The sequence below is a fragment of the Dermacentor variabilis genome, chromosome 4 (assembly GCF_050947875.1).
Source record: "Dermacentor variabilis isolate Ectoservices chromosome 4, ASM5094787v1, whole genome shotgun sequence".
In the NCBI taxonomy this organism is placed as follows: domain Eukaryota; kingdom Metazoa; phylum Arthropoda; class Arachnida; order Ixodida; family Ixodidae; genus Dermacentor; species Dermacentor variabilis.
In genome coordinates, this window is record NC_134571.1 from 169,105,026 (window position 1) to 169,127,245 (window position 22,220).

A 22,220-nucleotide genomic window follows, 5' to 3' on the forward strand; every position below is an offset into this window, starting at 1 on the left:
GAAACTATAAATTTTACAATAGCGGCCTCGAAATAATTAAACGTGGTCTCGCACTACAATGGCGAAAGGTCGGTGAGTGCTGTGAAGCTCTGGTGGAAGATGAATCGAAGTGCCGGTGCCGCTCTGTTAGTCCTGTCGCACGCAAGCTAATTAAGGACTGGTGCAGTAGGTATCACAAAGGCTACCCGCGTCTCATTGGGAAGCCTCTCCAGCAGGTACCTAGGCACCCAGCAGCTCTCGGTCACAGAGACTGGCGATAACAATTGTGCTTCAGTAGGCACCTCACAGTGGGTGAACCGTGTGGAATGCCTAGTCAGAGGATCGCGGTAGTGGCAACTCCCTGCAGAGTTTCTTAGACCAGGACTATTCCAGATGCCCCGCTAATAGATCTCTGGCGTTCGACAAGTATTCGTAGCCTGCTCCTCTTCTGATATTGCTTGCTTGGTTGACTGCTATGTTATCGTGCTATTTGCACTCATATAGTGTTCTACATTGCCTTCTATGAAACGTAAATGAAAGTGAATAATACTGCACACCATACAGGAGATCAAATAGCACAATACCTCTACTTAATACCAATGAACCTGCTCAATGAAACGGTATTTGCAAATTTTTGCCTTTGATGGCCAGAGATAATTATTTCGAGAGACATTTTCAGAAATGTGTCCCGTCGAACATTGGCACCATGAGCTATTGTAACCTCACCGCTGTGCTGTACGATAGCGCTGAAAGAAGAGGCCTCGTCTGACCACAAACTCAGAGAGGTGAGTTCTCCAGCACATGGGATCAACCGCGTATAACCTCGCGGCGTGCCTGCCTGTTTGTCTTTCACTGTGGAGAAGGCTTCCTGTTGGGCCGAAGCGACCAGTTTTTAATCATCTTGGTTGACGTCCACATTATTTTTTCATAATTCTTCAAAGAAAATTATATTTCTTCATACTTTCAACTTGGTATACTCTTTGCAACATTAAAGCGTTTACAAACGTTTACAGCTGCACACCTTACTCTTTTGTTGGCCTACGTTATCGCTGAACTGGAAATTTGACCGATGCTCCCAGGATGCAAACCTCATTTATGCCGCTTATGAATGCTTATTCGCTCTGATTATGCTGTCTACAACTCTTGCTTCGTTTGATTGCCTGCAGTAATATTCATTACAACAGCGCTCGAATAGTTCCAATGTTGTTTCAGTTGAATACTTCTCCGTTGCAGGGACCGTCGCAGATAAGAGAATGCTGGTGAAGTCTTCCATTGGACTACTTTTCTTCCTCGTAAGGAGCTATTTTGCGCTCTCTTTTGCGGAAGTAAAATAGGCATGTTATTTTCAAGTGACCTGCACATAGGCAGGCTTAATTAAGATAAAGCTTTTCTTTTTCTTTATGTAAGGTCTACTTTACGACTACTTCACGACAATATTTGGGAAACGCCTTCAGGCGTCTTGATCAAGCTATACAGAAGAACTTTTACTTTGCGTATAAATAAAAAGTTAGTTTCATAGCAATATTCACAGCACAAAATAGACAGGATGCACAGAAGACACGCACAGCGCCCCTGCGCATCCTGACTACTTTGCACTGTGCCTATAGTTTTATAATTTCGAGTGTTTTCTATCACCAACCAAAAAGTGCGCACAGTCATGCACAGAATTTATCAGCGTTCTGAATATTCGGCACAGATCTTTTGTTATCTCCGAAGCTTTCGCTCGTATGTCAAACTGTTATGGAAGACACATACTGCAGAGCGGGCCATTTGTTCCAAAATGTTTGTGTTTATACCACTCACTGCGCTGTCATAATCTTGTTCTGAGACAGTGCCTTTCGGGATTCAGTTATCAAGTCATGGAGCCAGGCCATAAACGCGGTGCTTCAGTACGGCAATAATGTAACTGTGCTGGCCATTCAGATCTCGGATCCACTATTACAGTTTGGCCGCCCACCTCGCACATTGAATGACTAAAGCTAATGTTTAAAACTATAAGAGAAGCTGAGCTATCATGGTGGCTTTAAGAGCGAACGGAGAGTTTCTTGCCCGTAGCATCAAATGCCCGATGAAAAGTTAACTTTATAGTCAAAAATACCTCTTGTAGCAAAACATATTAGTATTACGCTGTTCGCACAGAACAAGAAAGTGTCTTTGTACAAATTTGAACTAATAACGTACAATTTTCCTAACACTTACAGGCCACTGCACGACAAGGTAAGCCCCAATTGTTGCGCCTTATTTTCCAAACTGCTTCTTCACTTCATTCATGACAACATATTTCACAATAGCATCGAAGACGCCGTAGACTCTTGATTTACTTTTTACTTCAGCTATAAAAAGAATTTCAGAAACTGCTCTATTAGCTTCCCAGAAGCCTGATCACCCAGCCAAAGATTAAAAAAAATTTGCCACACTTGCACAAGGTACTTAACGATGACTTAGTAACATTAAATGATGTATGCTTCACTGCTTTCAAGTGCTGCAGTTGTTACTTTTAGGCCTTATGTGAACGGCAATTTGTGGTCGATATTTCTAAGCACAAGTACCAGCGAATCTTTTAATCTCCCAGGTCATGATGACAATCTTTATTGTGATTGTTCTGATTATTATTAACGCATTGCATAGGACGCTATGGTCTGTTTTTAACGTTCTGTGCCTTGTCTACTGTTACATTTATCGCATAGTGCTGACCATAAATGCAGTCAAAAGATGAAGTGCCAACAGCGACAGTACACTAAAGAGTAAAAACAGGACACGGTGCTCCTGTCTTTGTTGCTTTGCGCTTTCTTCTGTCTTTGTTCCCTCTTAGTATGCTGTCACTGTTGGCGCTTCATCTTTTGAAAGCTATGAACCAACTAGCCCCGCAACGTGTTCTACTGCATAAAAGCAATGTTGCATGCTAGCGTTTCTTCTTCTTCTGATGCTCAGACCATTGTGTAATATTTCCTGCTCTTGCTTAGGGTACGATTCTGGTTAAATTGAAGTGAGTATCTGTGACGTACCTTTTTTTATGTGTCAAAACATGTGTGCCATTATTCTACTGTTCTCATATATCCAACGTGACATTTGCTTGCTGCCACCCATTGATATAAAGAAGAGAAAAAGAGAACGTACAGAACGCAAGAATGCTACTGAATGCCATTTCTGCCCTATAACAATGTATAACAATGTCTTTAGTAAATACAACTACCAGTAACCAGCATTTAGAATTCGCTCGGCCTTGGGAACTCGTACATACGAGAAAGTACATCAAAACAAATTTATTCCTTTCGCTTGGCGTACATGGCACTTAATTTGGTGAGGGTTGTGGCACATATGTTTAATATAACCGATTGCAAGGAGCAGCTATTATATTAAATTAATCATATTAAGTGAGCTCTAAGTAAACAATGGAGCGTCATGATTACATTATTTTTAACTGAGTAGCAACAAATAATATCACAGTTGTATATACAGGGATTGATGGCCGCCTCTAACGCGGTCAAAACTAAAATTCTATGCATTGCTCTCTGTAGTGCCAGTATGCTTCTACGTGGGACCAATATAAGCACGATTAAACAATCTAATTATTCGTGTAAACTGGAAAGTAACAGATCACATTTCTTTGCGTCACATGCTCCCACATAGGAAGGCTACTTAATGTTTGCCTTCTATTCGTGACTTGCACAGATAGGGTTTTGTAACCTTCCTGCTTCACTTTCGTTGAAACCTATGGAAATAATCTTGAAAGGTTCTGGGCACCAATATGAAATTTTTGTTTCTTTTAACTGTAGAATGTAGGTTTCTATAGAAACACAACGTATTTTATTAAAATTGGCTGAGCCGTACGAAAATGTCTACCTTTCAGACGCTCTTGTAAAAAAAAAAGGCCATCATTGGCTACGAGTAAATGCTTCCTCATGTCCGAAACGCAATTGCCATAAAAGTTCAGAATAATATGTCATAATACAGAAAATAATACTGCTAAATGTCGTCTTATGAGTGTCACTTCAAGCGCGAAGGGATATAAATTAGATTGAACATGAAGAGGAGCATAGCAGCCGGAAGACGAAGGTAATTCCGTCGACACCGCGTGCCGGCGCCACAAGTTTAGAGGGAAAGCACGAACTTAAGGTATACATGGCACATTCCTAATACAGGAGCTTTGCCTCACATTGCAACGACGTTGAGCCCAGTCTAGATTGAAGCTAGGCAAAGAGTACCTGCGCCGAATTTTCAGACGCTCGCCTGAACAGTCGCAGGCCACAGTGGAAACACGTCAGGGTTTCTTTTGCTGTAAACAAGCAAGACACATAGCGGCCGAGGTGCAAGTCCCCTACCGCTTCCACGTCAACAACAGAAACAACGGCAACTAGCGTGAAAGCAAAAACTCCGCGAGATTTCGGTCAGGTTCCCGGGTTGAAGGTCAGAGCACCTCCGAGTCTCCGATCTGTTACGCGGCGCTCTCAAACTACCAGGCGAGTTTGCCCCATGCCTCGACTTCGACTAATCGAATGTAACGCGCACCGCGAGAGTACCCGAAAAAGACCAGTCGAATGTATCATGACGAAGAGTTGTGCCATCCGCTACCATTCGATCGTTGCGCCAGGCGCTTTTCCGAGTGCATTACCGCCAGAAGAACTTCACTTTGGCCTAGTTGGTATTTACTGCATATCATACTGACCGCAAAAAAGACCGCCCGTGCTGTTTATGTGTTCTCTCCCTCTGTCCCCGTCTTTTTTGCGGTCAATATGACATGGAGTGCATTACCATCCGCTCACAACATCGGCGTTGCCCAGTTTACCGAGTTTCGTCGTATCGTACTTTGGCAACCCATTGGAAGAGTTTGCTGACAATGCCAGTGTGGTTCAACTTCGGTGCCGTCATCTTGCAAATAGCGCAAGAGGGTCTGTAAGAGGTGCCCTGCGCTGCCATTGCTTAAGAGTTTTGGGGCTTTCGCACCAGTGTTGATATCCAGTATTCAGTGCTTATAGTGTCCATGAAGGCTGCTTGCTGTCTCAGGTCTTTCGCTTAGCACGAATCAATTCATGCACCGAAACCGACTTCATACAGATAAATAATGGAGAGCGTCTTGTACCATCCATCAAATCCACTACTTTGGTTTAATTTAACGAAAGTTTTATTTACATTACACGCGTGTACGTATTTACGCTAATGTTCATGCAATGCAGTGGGCGCACAATACTGGTAATGCGGTCTTAAATCTGAGGCATGCTGAAAACAGCACAACACTTTTTCTCTAGGTGTCAGCGAAATGGTCAATCTTACCGAAACAGCTGAGGCATACCTTAACGGAACCGTTAGGGGAGGCTGGAAAACCTGGGGCCTTGATGGAACTTACCAGTACTGGACGGGCCGCCACTACAGTGACAATGAGTAAGAGTTCTCTTTCTGTCACTGCTACTCAAAATGCGCATTTGACTTATCTAGACCACGAAGCATTTGCCGCATCAATGACTATTTTGATACAACACCTGTCTTCACAAGCCTTCAAGTGTTCACCTGTAGGCAAATAATGAATAAAAATCTTTGCTGCGTTCAGCAACAAGCTGCAAGAAACCAACGCAATATTTGGCCCTATACTTCGTGGATCATGGTGTTGGCACGTTCTGCACCAAGCCCTGTGGTGGTGCTGGCGGTCGGTTGTAGCAACAGCCGGGTATAGCCTGGCGATTAAGGCTAGCAAGCTCCGCCCAAGCGTCTCTTTAAATATCACTGCGGTATTTCACCACATGTCGATCAAACCAGCCTTTCTTAAGAATGTGATAAGGCGACGGAAAGTTTCTTTGCAGGCTGATCCTTCGGGGAACACAAAGTGTTGCAGGCACGCATCTGGAAGGTCCTTTTTCTTGCAGATTCTCCATGAGGGCGTCCATTTAATCTTAGAATTTCGGACACGACGATGGGAAGTGTGCAGCGTCTCGTGTTGCACCAAGCCATAATTAGTATACAGGGTGTTTCTTTAGCTGCACTAAATCTTGAAAAAAGTTCTCTGTGGCAGGTAGCGCTATTCTAATCCTTGATCTAAATTACTCGATCAGGTGGCCATTACTTCTGCGAGAAATCAAAAATACTTATTTGAATAATTAGAAAAATTGCGCTAATTACCTTTTAACTTGATAACATTACGGCCACTGTTTCACTCTACGAGTTATAGTCGGTATGTTCGCAAGGCGTATTCACTTGCAACGAATTCTCAGGACAGGACCAGTTTCAAGATATTAGCTTTCAAAGTGTCCGACAAGCTGCATTGGTGTTGTTCCAGTTACTTCTGTGCTTCAATGAATAAAACAGCGTTTTCTTAAGAAAAGTAACTGGAAGCCCAGTGGATTTCGTCAGACACTTTAAAATTTAATATCTCGAAACTGGTGCGTTCCGGAGAATTCGTTCCGAGTGGATAGCCTTGGGAACTCACAGGCTATAATTCATATATTAAAATAGCAGCCGTAACGTTACTAATTAAAAGTGTAATTACCGGAAATATGTTAATAATTTGATTAAGTATATTGATTTCTCGTAGAAGTAACGGCTGCTTGATCGGGTAAATTAGATTAAGGATTAGGATTGTGCTGTCTGCCACCGGCAACTTTCAAAAATTTGGTGCAGCTAAAAAGAAAAAAAAATCCTCTGTATGTAGCACGATATTTCAAGCGTTAAGAGTTGGCATGACGTTCAGCGAGAGAGAAAACAGAATCAAGAGAGTTAAGTGATCTTTCTTGCAACAGCGCTCACCTCCTGGACGAACCCCAACTTCAAGACAATCTTTTTTGAGCCAACGCACATGTTGTCTTTTTGGCGTTGGTAGCGATAAAGGTATAGTTGCGATTGCAGCCTGATATTACATAAAATAGATAAATAGATTACATAAATAGATATTACATAAATACAGATATTATATAAAATCTGTAATAACGAACAAAAACGATCGCGGCCTAATGTTGATACCATCGGAATTCTGTGCTGGGGGGCTGATCAATCGCACCATAGGGCACGTGATTGAATTTTCTTTTGTGTGTGACCCATTTGGCAAGACAGCAGCCCACAAGCTCCATCAACCCTAACACCACCCACCTACCCGCACACAACAAGCCAATCGCAACACGTGCGCGATAAATAAGCAGGAACCGCGTCCGGACGCTAACTGAAAATTGCTACGCGAGTACAAGTTTGATCCCCGAGTTGCGCTGAGGGGTAAAAGGTCGCCGACATCACTAAGCACTGTTTTCTGTTTCTTCGCTCTATGGTGATGGTAAGGAAGGAGGAGTTCGTTAGGTGAGGACACGGAGTAATAAAGACAAAGGCACCGATGGCTTTTAAGGCAGTGCAACTAAGGTCTGACCAATTCAAGCGTCGTGGAGGAGCGAATCGATGCTGTATAAATTTATTGCGTAGCTTATTAAACTAACACAAAGATCAGTATCTTGGTTTTTGAGGACTCAGCTGGTTACCACAAGATAAATAAATGCAGGACCGAAATACTGCGAGAAGAAAAAGTATGTATCTGCTGCAGAAGAAATTCGGAGACTACTTAGCAGGAGGGGCAATGCCCAAATTGTAACCCTTACTAGAAAGGAAGGGAGAATAAAGCTTTAAGAGGCGCTTATGTTCTAACTAATGCACGCGTTAACTGCTCAGTAGTGCAAATAAACAACAAATTTAGAGCACTGATAGGAAAAAAACAGGGCGAGATGGAACGGCGGCTGTTACAGGCAGATGTAACTTCCCAAACAAGAGATATAGGCTTCAATGAAACAACTAATGTCCCGATTTCTCCCGAAATGCGAAGCATCACTTTCGGTAGCAAATTTGTAGACAGCTATGCGAAGTAAGGACAGTAGTCTTATTGACTGTACAAACATGCAAAAATTCGCTTACTAACTCAATTTAGTGGCATGGTTTCACGCACGCACAATCAAACATGAACACACCTAACTTGATGAACGCACTCACTTGGTGTGAAAACGCTTGCGTGAGGAAGCGCGGCAGCGGCAGCGAGTGAATTGAACTTCGTGTTTCCTCTCGCTTCAACGGTAAATAAACGGCGAAAACACAGCGCACACGAAGCTACCGGCACTCGGTGCAATCTGTTCCCATCGCAGATCGCTTTCAAGCGAGGCCCGTGCACGATATTTAGCAACAATCGTCGGCTCGCCCTCGCAGGCTTTCACTCGCACATAAAGCATACGGCGAGCGAGGACAATGCCATCACACTTTGACTTTATATGGAACATCACGGCCACACCGACACCGAGGACGAGAACGGAAATGTGGCTGAGTGTCCATGCAACTGCAATAAAATATGAAGCAGAGATAGGAAAAATGGCAGACTTCAGTTAATACCATAAAAGCTGATTGGTTCAGGTAGGTCGTAAGTAACGAAATGTCCCCGCCCCGTTACAAAATGCATGCTAGACACCCTCGTGGACTTTAGCATCTGCTTCACCGAGAGGTACATGTGCATTCTTGCAATGTCGAGATAGCCTTGAGCTCTAGGATGAGCAATAACTTATTGTGTCTTTATTGGGCTGCGTATAACAAGATGAAGCACTTCAAGGACATGGGTTTAACACGACCGCTTGCGGTTTTCGCGATGCTGACAGGGTGCTAGTGGCCGAAAAAACCGTCTTGTTTGTGCTATTTTGTCCTTACAGTGGCACGCACATTTGGAGTTTTAGCAACCAGCAGAAAAACAAAGGACATAGATCACATTTCAAAGTGGAAAAGAAGAGAGGATGCGAATGGTGGAAGTGTTCACTGTAGAAATCTGGGCATGACGCGTCGCCGAGACATTAGATGGCTGCAGGAAATAGATTGGGAAGCAGCCAGGTGGGTCCAACAATCCACTTTCCTTCTTGAGTGAGGGTGCAGCCTCACGAGAACGGTCCGAAAGCGGCAATTAGACTAATGCGTAACTAAACGTTCGAACGGATGCAAAGCAGGACAGCTGGAACCGACGTTCGAGCTGTTGACTCCTTCCGAATTTGTTATTGGGACGGAGGAATAAAAACCTTCCCTTTATCAATTACTTCTCTCCGCATTGCGGCTTTCCGCAAAAATATTACGTCAACCATTAAAACCACTACAAGAGGACTTTCGTTTCCCTGTTCGCCATTAAGCGACGGCTATGGGATGAGGGGCCGAAGTTAGCAGAACTGCGATGGCTAGGAGACAACCAAATATAAGCGATTTAACTATCTTGCCCGGCGGAAGAAGGAAAAAGTACGGCTTCTTGGAGAATTTTTTCGAATAGCTGCTCGGAGGTTAAATAGGTCTCCATAGGTGCGAGCGACAAACAGTGCGCTTGGATACAAAACCGACAAAGCCTAGCTCGAAGATACGCCGTGACACTCCTCTCCATCGGCTTGGAAGCAGGGTTACGGCACCTTCTCCCTTGTGGCTGCCGACATGAGGATTGTGCACGCACGAACTACAGTTTAAGATTGAGTTGGTGTCGGCGTACTACTTCATGACGCATACACTGAAACAATTTCCTACTAAAATGACTAGGCAGAACTGTGGTGCTTCCATGGGAATGATGTTTAGGGCGGTAATTTTCCTGGTCTCCCTGCTTGCGGCATCAGGCATTACTGCGGCGTTATACACTACGATTCATCTATCTCTATTGGCTTAAATTTCTAAGCAATCCAGCTTTTTTTAAACGCAGAAGGCAATCAGTCTGCGCAGCTGCCCAATTGCAAACTGTTTATGACTGGAAATTTTGCAGTTGCTACTCAATGTTTTGTTGGAAATGATCAGTTTGCAAAGGCACAAAGTCGTTCAATTCCATAAGAAGGACATTCAAGCATGTCCGTGTGCTTCGCAGTGTCCCCGTGCTGGGTGAACAGCCATGCTCGGAAGCCCCCACAGACATTAGCGAGCAAGTTCCGTCTCTTAAGCTTCGCAGAAAACCGTGCACTCACAGAGGGGACAGCTAATGTGAAGCTAAAACAACCTATAGATTCCGTTAGACACTGACATAAACAGACGGTCTTGCTTCTGTCTCGTGTTGTACATAATTTGCGACGCCTTAAGCTCCCCTGGTGGCCCCTCAAGACGGAATCACAAGATGCCTGGCATATAGTAAAGGCGCGGTATCTACGATGTTGCGCCTATTGCCTCGGGTGCCGAGCTGCTGCAACATACTGCCCCAAGCCCATTTTTCGAATGCCGTCCAAGTGCTCGAGTGCAAGGCTAGGCCTTGCCATTGATTTCAGTGCTTCGCCCTTCGAGCAATACTGGCCATTTTTGATTGAATTAATGTCAGAATAAAATCATTGCTGACAACTTTCTTGCTTTTTCGGTCCGCTTTTCGGCATGTCACTTCATGAAAACATTGAGAAAATTCGCCGAGCGTCCCCATTCGGAAATGAGGTCATGAAACATGCAGAAAAGTCGCCGAGCGTCCCCATTGGGAAATGAGGTGCAATAGTGAAGGCGGAACACCAGGAAGACATGAACGATGTTTGCTGTGACACTGGACATTGTGTTCGGGACAGATTTATGTCTACCTATATGTCAGGCTGTCGGTCGATTCAATCGTGCTTGTGGCGTGCTTGCATTTTGAACCTTACATTTGTTGGCACTTCATTAAGTAGCACCAAATGATGATTTAAAAAAGGAGGCAGCGCCTATTTTGACTTTTGTGCTCACTCCCTCTGGACTTCATCTTCCAAATGTGTCAACATCGTTGTCACCCCTTGCGTGGTTGTCTTTATAAAGTTAGCTCGTAAGTCACTACAATAAATGGCTTTTTCACAATTGGCGAAGGTACTTCTCGCGTCTCCCGTTCTCTGCTTACTGCTCCATGGGGTTTCGTTTACCGGTCGCATCCCGCATAGCCCTTACATTTTTCAAGAGAACAAAATTCACGGAATGCATTTGTTGTCTCCGGGTGCCATGTAACTTGCGCTGGAAAGTTAGAAGTTGTCAACGTCTTGCCCAGGTCTTCACCAGTTTGTATAAGGATGATATGAAGGACGGGATGGAAAACTATCGCCACGTGAGCGCTTTTAATTGATGCAAAAATTCCCAAGAACTTCTCAATGTGCCCTTTTCCCTCCATGATGTAAGCAGAACTTATGAACTTAGCTCCCGAAGTTTCAGTCCCACATACCTATTAAGAGGAAGCTTTAACTCGGGTACAACTCCGGTGCCGCCTATTCAAATACATGCAGTATGCAGAAAAGAATTTTTTAGATAACCTCTGCGCCAATTCCAATGAAATGTGTTGCATTTGAGAGAGAATGTTAAATTCTAGTGAGTGATGAAACGGGAATTCTCATTTGGGGTCCAAATTTTGTGAGAGAAAGTTTCAAAAATTGGTATGTTTGCAAATAATGGAAGCACGAAGTTTACAAATTCGTAGCTCTGCACTAAGAAGAGATATCGCAGTTCTGTAAACTGCATCCGTTAGAGCATCAAAAGCAGAAAAATCTTATTGCGAAAATCCTACTCACATAATATTAGTGGTCTATTTGTGAGCCATATAAAATACATCAATTTCGGCCGCTTTAGATGGATAATTACATACAATTTACAGAATGTGGTATCGTTTTTCATTGCTGAATTACTCAATCGTGAACTGCATCGCTTGGTTCTCAGAAAAGGTTTTATTTTGATGAATTTGTATAAGAAAACTGATGGAATAAATGAAATATTCGCTACCTACAGTCACTAGATTTTAGTTTTTTTTTAATGTAACAAACGCCATCAAATTTAGTGCAGTGATTGCCCAGAAAAACAATCTCTCCTTTCTCATGTAATTAGATTGGAGCCCCCAAGCTAAAGCTTCCTCCAAGATGTCCATCCCTCAGAATTTGTATTGAGTTATCGGTGCCCAAGCTGTTTGTTCAATGCTTCAAAAAATTATATCCACAAGGACGCATGCAGATCTTACACTTATCGTACTGAGCGCGTTGATGACTCCCGCAGACGCATTGATTTCCCCTCGCCGCAATAGAAACTCGTTCAGCCCATCATGTAAGCGGTCGGTTGCGCCGCATTAACGGCACTTGCTGCCCAAAATGCTACCGTAGCGCAAGCAATCATCTCCACACGTCACCATCCGGAGCAGTAGCGCTCCGTGCGGCCCCTAGAGACTGTAACATAACGGGTACCCGCTCCAAAACACTTTACTATTACAAAGTACTCTTGAAAGATTGCCCTAAAGGAGGCTTAACATAGTTAACTCTCCTGTATTGTCTTCTTGTTGCAGGCATCCGATTCTAGGTGCAGTAGACGAGTATTACCAAGGCAGGGACTGCCAACGCCCTGAACCACTTCAAGAGAGAGTTTGCAGGGAAAGATTTACATGGAAATTTGAAGATGGCATATGGAGTCCTTTTCAACTCTTAGTTAACGTTACTGTTACGCACGTTGAAGGGAAGTCTGAAACTTTTGAGTTGGACCTGAACAATGCAACGTCGATCACGAGACCGCAGCGGCTGGGGTTAAATGTCATGAGAGTGGTGTACACCCGACGCCAGGTAAGCTACATATTATCATTTATCCTTCTCCTATATAGGTCAATCTATGCGAACAGCCCGAGCCGTCATCTGTACTATCTCTGATTTTAGCAAAAAAACATAATTAATCATGCACGAAAAATATTTCCCGATATATTATCGGTGATAAACTTTTTCTGCAATTTAGAGACATTTGAATTCTCAAACAGCCCCACACAAAATGGGACAAACGAAATAGTCAAAAATGATTATTTATTTTATTGGCACAACATTTCTGTTATTATAATTAGTGGCATAACTTATTTTATCAGGAAGCAACTCTAGCGCAATTTAGCTATTTCTCTTCTGTAATTTACTCCTACAAATGACAAAATGTAGCGTACTTTTATGCAATATGCAAAAAATGTATTGCATATTCTCACGTGGTAGTTACTGTGAAGAAGGCAGCAAAACTGTGATTAACGAAACGAGCGTTTTATTGGGCGAACTTGTGCCCTCAAAAGCAAGCTACACTCAAAGAACAATGATAGTGGCGAACACACTTGGCGATTGTCGAAAATCTGATCAGGGGTCAAGAGCGTCGGCCTTTATACATCAGTCACCGAAGGTTCCAGAGTAATCGCTGGGACCCGCGTGTCTTCCGGAAAGTTCTGCATCATTCGCGTCGCGTGATCAAATCAGCTTACACAAGGTTTGGTGACAACAGAAAGCGGATAGGACTATCGATAACTTTCGAGAAACTTCGGATACATGCGAGCACATCCTGCGCTGTGCGATAACATTTGTCAGGTGCTGAAACGCGGTCACCCGATAAGATAAACAAGTAGACGTATCAATATAAACACCCAAAAATACATTTATTCAAGTGTCCAGACGAATATATTCTGCCAGAATTTGATTTGCTCCTCAATATTACGTTGCAGGTACGCAGAACCGCGGCTAATCTGGAAAGCAGATCTTTTTCCGTCTATGTTTACGCTTCTATAGAGCACTGTACCAACTCGAATAAAAATATGGAAAATAGTGACCATCATAGAGAAGGGCACCAGTAATTTCTATAGGAAGTTCTAAAAATGCAATTTTCCTTTTAAGGAAAAAATTTATTTGCAATGAAATATCGATGCAGCAAAAATTTTATTGTAGAACCGACAACCGCCCTTCAAGGCCGGTTGTCGTGATTTAGCGAAAATGTTTTCTAGCGCCGGCATGCGGTGCCATCTAGTAGTAATAGCCGGAGTCTAGCTGCTATACTTTGGAGTCTCGATCAGCGAGGTACTCGCACGTGCAACGTCATTAATTTGCTTCAGCTCTTGTGACCATTAACAATGTCAGGTCATTCTTACGAACTCTCTTCGCATTGTTTACAGCCCATAGATTACGATGGGTATATAATGAGCTTGGCAATACAGTTACTTTTTGCATTACCGCTTTGTACACGGCATGTCACGAATTCGCGGCATTCTGCATTCGTGGCACTCACTGGTTGTAGCAATATATTGGCAAAAGACCAGGAGAGAGTCTTGGTTTTCGGCAGAGAAAGAACGTTAGGACTTTTACGGTACAAAATTGCGTCGCGGACGTCTTCCGCAGGAAGATATAGGCGATGACAGCTGTCACTGGTGGGATATATTTAGCAAATTACAAGTTAGCTTCACAAGAATCCTATCATACTTCTGGAAACCTTTGAGATAATTTAGGCGCCGCCGAACAAATTCCTGAATAGTCCCCGAAAAGGCTCCATAATTTGAAGAAATGTACTGCAGTCATGCAGCCAGCATCTGATTATTTATTTATTTATTTATTTATTTATTTATTTATTTATTTATTTATTTATTTATTCAGTTACCTCACAGGCTCCCGAAGGAGTATTGCGTAAGGAGAGGATACAGGGAATTAACAAAAGGAAAGGAGTAGAAAGCAATTATAGATTCTTAACAAGTAAACATGAACGAACAAATATCTAACAATAAAATACCGCGATAAATGAAACAAAACGACTGTGTGAAGTAGCAAAAAAAGTGTAACAAGAAATTATACAAATGGTAGGTGGAGAAGATGTAAGAACAAGTCTCTGACAATGTTAACGCAATACAAAAGAAATATTCAGCAGCAGCAGTAGCAAACGATTTTATTGGGGTCCTGAGGAGCTAAGCGGGGGCCTGCAGGTCCCTACCCAGCCGTTGGCTAGTCCCATGTCGGAACAGAGAGGCCATGCCTCTCCGCTCGTTCACGGGCCCTCTGGACAGCCAGGAGCTGGACGTCCTGTCTCGGGTCTGTGATGGCCTTCGTCCAGTCTTCTTCTGTATTAAAATCCTGTAACACAGGTCACTGCCAGAGCATGTGATTTAATGAGCTAAATTCAGTGCCACAATCTGGGCAGAGTGGATCCATGTCCGGGTGGAGGATGTTCAAAAAGCCCCTAGAGGGGTAGGACCCCGTCTGGAGCATGCGAAGCGTGCTAGCTTGTGGCCTGTTGAGCTTATGATGGGGGAAAGGAAAACACTGCCTATTCCCTCTGTAATGAGAAAATGAGAGGTGATTTCATGAAAAGTAACCAGTGGATCACTGTGGACGAGCTCTCCCGAACTCACCCGAGACACCATCCCGTCGCGACATACGAAACCTCGCGCACGGTCGTGGGCTATCTCATTGGGGTTCAGGTGAACCGGTAATACGTCTGGTCCCATGTGAGCTGGGAACCAGACTATGTGGTGAACAATGTCAGAGGGCTGTTTGCCGTTTAGAATCCTGGCTGCTTCTTTGGCTATCAATCCCGATGCGAACGCTCTAACGGCTGCTCGGGAGTCCGCGTACACCGTAGTGCGTTTTGAGTCCAGTAATCCGAGAGCTATAGCAGCCTGTTCCGCCACATCGACCGAGGAGGCTTTCAGCGAGGCTGCCGAGAGGATTTCTCCCCTGTCATTGACTATGGCTACGGAGAACTTGTTGGCACTGGAGTGTCGCGCCGCGTCAACAAAGGTCTCCGTTCCGGATATGTTCTTTTGAAATAAAACAAACAAAGGAACTATACAACTTCGCTAAAGGTATTTCGCTAAACGTAAACTTACCGATTGTAGAGCAACACATTCGCAAATAGGACGCGAAATATGCGCCCCTTTTAAAAAAACCTTGCCGACGCGGACTGGCACGTTCCCTGGCACAAACCTAACCCTGGCACGTTCCTGTCTTTTGAACTTGTAGCTCTGCCTTTAATGTCCGAATGTAACTCCGTGACCGTGAGTCACATCGTGGTGAGGTTCTCGGATAATGTCAGCTACTTGTTTTTTTTGTTATGTACAGAATGCTCGGCACGCGAGCAATATTGAATTCTGCCTCTATCTGAATGTTACCGCGGTGAACAGCAATCAAACCCGTGTGCTCTTGCCGTACACCAACAGAACGCGCTAAGTATCCTCTACGCAACCGCTGCAGTTGTGCGTGGAGCTACAGAGCTACAGGTCTGTTTGTTAAATCCATCCATCTCGGCTGAACCACCCGCGGCTTTGGTAGCGTCTGCATACCTGTGTGAGTTGACGCCATGAAACAGTGTGACGTTGCTCTGGCGACAGATCACGTAGATCTTGAAGCATTTAGGGCACGCTTTTATGAAAGTGCACATATTGGTAAATGCTTAGGGTGTTGTGGTGAGTGAAAAATGGGGAGTGCCAAAGCAACCACGTGTAGACACTTGATGCAAGAATAAAAACAAAATAATGACGACGGCGAAGTGTGGCGAGGGGGCTCGTTGCGTTGAGCCACGTGTGCACGGGAGTAGCCCGATGAGCGAGGCCTTGTGGTGCTACAAAGGTTCGGTTCGTGGCGATTGGGCCGTGTGCGTGGAGCGGGTGCCAGAGGCTACTAAATGGGCACCGCTGAGCAGAGGTAGGTCCGAGGCTGCCTGGCGTTCCGTAGCTATTAGGCCCCTGAGCAGACATGGGTGGTGGGAGTTCCAGTGACGGCTGCAAGAATAAAGCTTGGACGTGTTCGGGTGCCTGGTATCGCGACTAGGCATTCCTGACCCGTGGCACCGGTACGCCTTGTCGCCGCCCCTTTTCGCCACCGATACCACCTCGAGCAGTCTCTGCAACCGCCAGCCACACTTGTCACCAACAACACCAGCCTCGCCCAACCCTTTCGCCAGAGTTTACGTGAACAAACAGTACAGTGAAAGCTCCAGCGAGCCACGTGGATATCACCGTGGATACCACATGGATAGAGTTGTGTTCACTTGTAGGCTGCGCTAGCTTTATAGTTTGCTATTCACAAAAGACCTCCTAGAACTTTGTATAGGTAGAGATGGCATTTTTGGCTTGCTGCGCCTCCCGTATACGTAGGTCCGACTCGTTTGTTTCTAGTGTAAATGCATGTGGGTGCGTTTAAGAACAATGCCTCCTTTGACTGCCTGCTGTGCCCGTTCGTCGAAGCACCGCACGTCGGCAAGTGTGATGAACGTCTGCCCAATCTTTACATTCTTGCTCGAATATGATGGCATTGATATACGGATTAGTTCTGAGAAAACCCTGCACGACATGAACATTGGAATTGTCTACTAGAAAACAGCATTACAAACGCTTTGCTCAAGGAAAACGTGTTGCAGAAAAAGAAGGCGTCGTAGAAACGGTCCTGTAGAGAAAAAAAAAACGCGTCGACAGGTGTAACGAACCAGCCCATAATCGTTACAGCGTCAGTGGGCGATCGAAATAAGAAACAGTAAATTTTTTTTTCTTCCCTTCAACACTTCCACGACAGAATTGTGCAGATCCCACGCGATGCGGCAATCTATGTTATGCGAAGCATCTTGCCGGTACCTGGCAATCCAGCATTGCTTGAGGTACCGGAAATCAATATGAGGTGGACCAATGTGTTCCGGTAAATTCAGCAGTTGTGTGTGGGTCACTAGCGTGCATGTGTGGCACGACAGCAGTACGGCGAGAACTACGCTGTAGACCACCGTATGAAGGCCATGACATGGTTTCCACGCCGACCGCTCAACACAAGCCTACAACATGGGAATTGCTTGGTTCTAAATAGGCAGTGGATGAGCGTAAGGGAGAGAAACACGGATTGTGGAGTCATCAGTGGCTACTTATTAAACAGCAGTTATACGTATGGCTATTTCATGCGGTGTATGTTAAAACGACAATGGCATTTGTAGTTCGCCAAAGAAATGTCAAAAGCCTTGGGGGATCATGAAGTTTCTACAACTTAGCAGTTTCTACCTAGCGTACGCAGCTACAAGAATGAACTGGGTTTGTCCCGGATATACTGCGGTCTAACATGTGGCCTGAAAGCATCAGCTGTCACAAGCAAAGAAGAAGACAGAGAGGCACGAACTGCAGGCGCCGACTGCTTCAAAGAACTGGTTGACTGTGAAACGAGCCAAGCATGCGTCCGATCGTGGCCTTGACGGTAGACGAGGGCGGCCTTTTCTACGACACGTTCACAGTCCTTGGCCTTCACAGCCGCTGGTAAACAGGATTTAAGTACGTCATTCTGGGGTAAATGCATGTTATGCAAGCAAAAAAAAAACGTATAATTTGAAGCGTTACATACATCCGTAAGGGCTACGGAGTTCAACCTGAGCCGCCACATGGACTCGCCGTATCAGATGAACTTGCATACCCGAGCAAGCGTTAACCTCGAATATTTCGTTGCTTTATTGACGTTTGTGTGTGCACTTAAACAAAGCCTCTTGAACAAAATTAGAGGCGAAATGCGAAAACACCCGTGTGCTTAGATTTAGGTGCACGTTAAAGAACCCCAGGTGGTCAAAATTTCCGGAGTCCTCCACTACGGCGTGCCTCATAATCAGAAAGTGGTTTTGGCACGTAAAACCCCAAATATTATTATTATTAACAAAATTAGAAGTGTAAATGCGAGTGCATTGCAAGAAAGTGGTGCAGGAAAAAAACAACAACAACAGAAATAAAAGTGATTGCGGTTTAATGGGTTACAGAACACGATTACTGCGTTCGAAGGCAGAGATTCAGTCCCCACATCTGTCATGCATTATTCTATTTCTCTTAAAGCGAGGTGATAAAGGAACCTACCTACCGCAATGTGCCAACAAGGAGGCAAACACTGCTACGGATTAAAAAGATTGACCAGAACTTATCCACGATGAATATCCAAGTATTCGAATAGGATTCTTTAAAGTAAGAGCACATGTGTTACACATTATTTGAAGATTTAGTGTTTTATGTACACGTTATACACTTTATTAGCAATCTATGTAATCATGCTTCTATAATTGGAGATGATACGTGTTCTTATGTTGCGGTGCGCATTATGAAGAGCGCAATACGACTCTTATATATATCGATTCCCACAAGATCCAAGTTGGCGTCCAAGCGGTTCACTCAAGCGCGGCATACACCCAGTGACACATACCAGGGGCGCACGTAAGTGGTACAGAGGTTCACTGAACAGCGGCACATATGCAGGTGATCCAACTTGGCGTCAAAGGGGTTCGGTAAAAAGCGATACATACCAAGTGGCATTCCCAGTGACCCAAGCTTGCTTTCTGTTGGGTAGCTAGATGACCGGGCAGAAAGTTCTCTGGCAATACCAAAAATGATATTCACGTTATAAACTCTCACTTTCCTGAGTAAAATTTTGTCATTCTTTTTGCAGACAGGATCTTACAAATAATCGTTTCAAACGAAATTACAATCAATGTAACGCCGAAGGACCGCTTTAGTAATGTCAACATAAGTTCTATGCAAGAATTATATTCGGCGCCATCGATGCTTTTATCACACCTTCGCACCATTTACCTATCTTGGCGTCGTTAAAAGGCTCAGTATGTCTAGCTCGACCTTGTTGGGAAGCAGAAGCAGGAGCATGTTGGTTGCCGCAGGATGTATACATACAGGCTCGTTATGTACACAGGTTTTATGTGATCAGTGCCCGAGTGACCATATGCAGTTTGTGTTCTGACACAAAGTTTTTAACCCGTTAAACCAGAATCTGTAATTAACAATAAATAATTAAGAAATTCAGCAAGACGGTCGACGTACCTGTCTTAAGGCAAAGAAAAATCCTATTTAAAGTGAACCTGTGTATGGTTAGGATCCGGGGATTTCTTCGTGGCGTAACATCGACAAAAAACTGTCATTATCAATGGCTCATACTCCCAAATGCAAGGGCTCATAACCCTGTGAGGCAGAGGCTACAAGCACTCAGCAAATTGAAGCGAATAGTGCATGAATTCCTTGGAATCACGCACACAACTTACAGAACAGCGTACGTTTCAATAAAGAACAAGCTCAAAACGAGCAACCGAACCGCATAATTGATGATAAAGTCATGCCATGCGAAGTACGTAGCGCTCCCCGCACACGTTTTCCGGTAAAGATAGTGCTGTTGCGCTAGCTGCTGCGGTGACGCCAGCTTGACTCTAGCATACGAAGCAGGGAGTGCCGTAACTACGGTCTCATACGTAAAAGAAGAACCCGCCTAGCAAATGATTTGTATTGGAATGGTGCTACGGGACGACCACTTATACTGAGGACTCCTGAAGGGCAGCGTGCATACGAGGCGCGGCGAATTTCTCCTCTTTCTCGTCCACTCTTTGCAGCTGCACGAAGTAGCGGCGCAAGCCAAGTCGCAGGCCGTCGGAACGCCTTAGGCTAGTAATTAGATACAGTGCATGTGAACCTACGTCGCAATTGATAATCGTTCTAGTTGTCGTTTGCAGCTTCGCTGTCCGATCAGCATCACACTGTGGTTTGGAGACCACTTTTTTACTGTGCAAAACGTGGAAGGAAGGAAGAAAGCGACGTGACAGAGTGCAGACGAACAGCCAAGTTTATTCCTCGGATGCCTTGAATATACGTGTGCGATTGAAATAGAGAGAAGAATTGGGAAGGTACGGTGTAAAATGACTGCTTAAGCACGCGTACATTACATGTATTCTTTCACCCCCTCCTTTCCCTCTTCTCATCCCTCCTCTGATTGTACTTATATCGCGGGCGTCTGAGCAATAAACTAAGCTGTTAGCGTGCGCTCTGCTCTGTCGCTTTCTACCTTCCTTCCGCGTTTTGCACACAAAAAGTGTTTTCAAAACGGATGCTTCCCCAACAAGCCTAGAAACCACTCTTTTGCACATCCTTGTGCTTTCAACATTAATTTACGAGTACTTTGTCACAAGTCACGGTGACTTAGTGGCTTTGGCGCTCTCGAGCTTAACACTCGGACACTGGGTCAATACTCAGCATTGGTGGCCACACTATCATGTGGCGGACCGCAAAAACGCCCGTAAATTGATGATAAGGTAGATGTTAAAGAGACATGTAATAACAATGTATTCTGGTGTGCCTGCTTCTGCGTCTCTTATACGTATTTCGGCGATGGATCTCGGACACTAAAATTGCTTGGCTCTATCGCTGTGCACTTGTAATTGTTTTCTAAGCATAACTTAGCCCTAAAAAGAGTCAGATTTGTGTTTCACACTTTGACGCTAACTGGTCCTTCGGCGCCACTAGGTCTTGTCAACATAACTCTATCCCTAAGGGCTTTTGGGGAAGTAGCGGCCGCAAAGAAACCTCCAGCAGGCACAAGCCGGGCCTAGAACATTCTTATTTTTCTCATCGCTCTATAGGATGACACTGGTGAAGTCCGTGCTTGTGCCATCTAATGCTGAATACCCTCGAAATTTACAAACGATTAAGCCCTAGAAAGAAGTGTAAATACAGACTCTTAATGCCACCACCATGTTGCTAATCGGTTAAAGGATTTTAGCAACGTGGTAAATAATTGAGGATAGGGGATTTCACTGATTGCTGCTCACCACATTGCAAAACTAGAGAGGTGCGCAAGCATGAAAAACTTAATATTTGTTAAATATTAACCTCCGATGAGCATTAAAAGCTGCCTGCGATGTAGCAGCCATAATAATGTAATGCTCTTGCCACGCCCCCTGCGTTCCCGTCGTTGAGGGTGAAGAGGGTGGAAAGGATGTAGATGTGTTTGGAGGGGGTATGCGCACTTCCTGCCGATTAAACGATGGAGGGATCAGAAGACAGACGTGTCGGGCTTTGATGAGGAAATATTTGTTAGAAGAAAGATACGCACGTTGTGCATAGAGAAGTACGAAGTCAAAGACAGGCGTAAAGACAAGCTCTTGAACTATAGCTGGGGCTTACTTAAGGACTTGTTCTAGCGCGAAGGCACAGCCATAAAGAAGGCGCACAAATGCACGTTACAGGCGCATATTCAAGTCCTAGACACGGTAAGGTTGACTATGCGCTTGCAGTGCTGATTATGCGGGGGCAATGTTTGTTTGTTTGTTTAGGGTTGTTTGTTCTTTAGGTTTTAGATATTGAACTAAGCGCGTCTTCTGCGCGCAACTTTTCCTTGCCTGTCTCCCGTCTGCTGAAATCCGTGACACCTGCGACTGTTAAATAGGGCCTCATTCGCTCCCATTCACATTCCGCTTTTCTGACAGCTTTTTTTCCCCTCTTTTTTTAGGAATGTCACTTCCACGCTTTGGTTACCTTCAACGGATCGTTTGCCTATAAAATCAAGGAGAGAAGAGGAGATATGCCTGATTATTACGCTGTAGGCATCGGCTACCTAGGCGGCTGGAAGAGAGGACTGGTTGGCGAGGCTATAGATGTATTAAAGTATAATATGTCTGGCACACTTGAGCACCTGATAGTATGCACTAAACAGAAGAAAAGAAAAAGCAAGTCGACTAAAAAACAGTAAAGAACAATGTAACCAGCACTTAAAAAATAAAGATATCACTTGTGATATCAGTATTCTAATATG

The 22,220-nt window shown here is 44.4% G+C and overlaps 1 protein-coding gene across 1 annotated transcript; it reads left to right on the top strand.

The window, feature by feature from the left end:
• The first annotated feature begins 1,217 nt into the window (after positions 1 to 1,217).
• On the top strand, positions 1,218 to 22,220 carry LOC142578060 (uncharacterized). Its single transcript, XM_075687477.1, has 5 exons — positions 1,218 to 1,271; positions 2,181 to 2,196; positions 5,226 to 5,358; positions 12,197 to 12,467; positions 21,918 to 22,220. Exons 1-5 carry the CDS (start codon positions 1,233 to 1,235, stop codon positions 22,155 to 22,157), a joined length of 699 nt encoding a protein of 232 aa, XP_075543592.1. The 5' UTR covers positions 1,218 to 1,232; the 3' UTR covers positions 22,158 to 22,220.

What these genes read in the sequence shown, in the direction of transcription:
- LOC142578060 (XM_075687477.1), top strand. Translation starts at nt 1,233, where the DNA reads ATGCTGGTGAAGTCTTCCATTGGACTACTTTTCTTCCTC. An exon ending in CGCCACTACAGTGACAATGA is followed by an intron (nt 5,359 to 12,196) that starts GTAAGAGTTCTC and finishes TTCTTGTTGCAG; the next exon opens with GCATCCGATTCTAGGTGCAG. An exon ending in TGGTGTACACCCGACGCCAG is followed by an intron (nt 12,468 to 21,917) that starts GTAAGCTACATA and finishes CTCTTTTTTTAG; the next exon opens with GAATGTCACTTCCACGCTTT.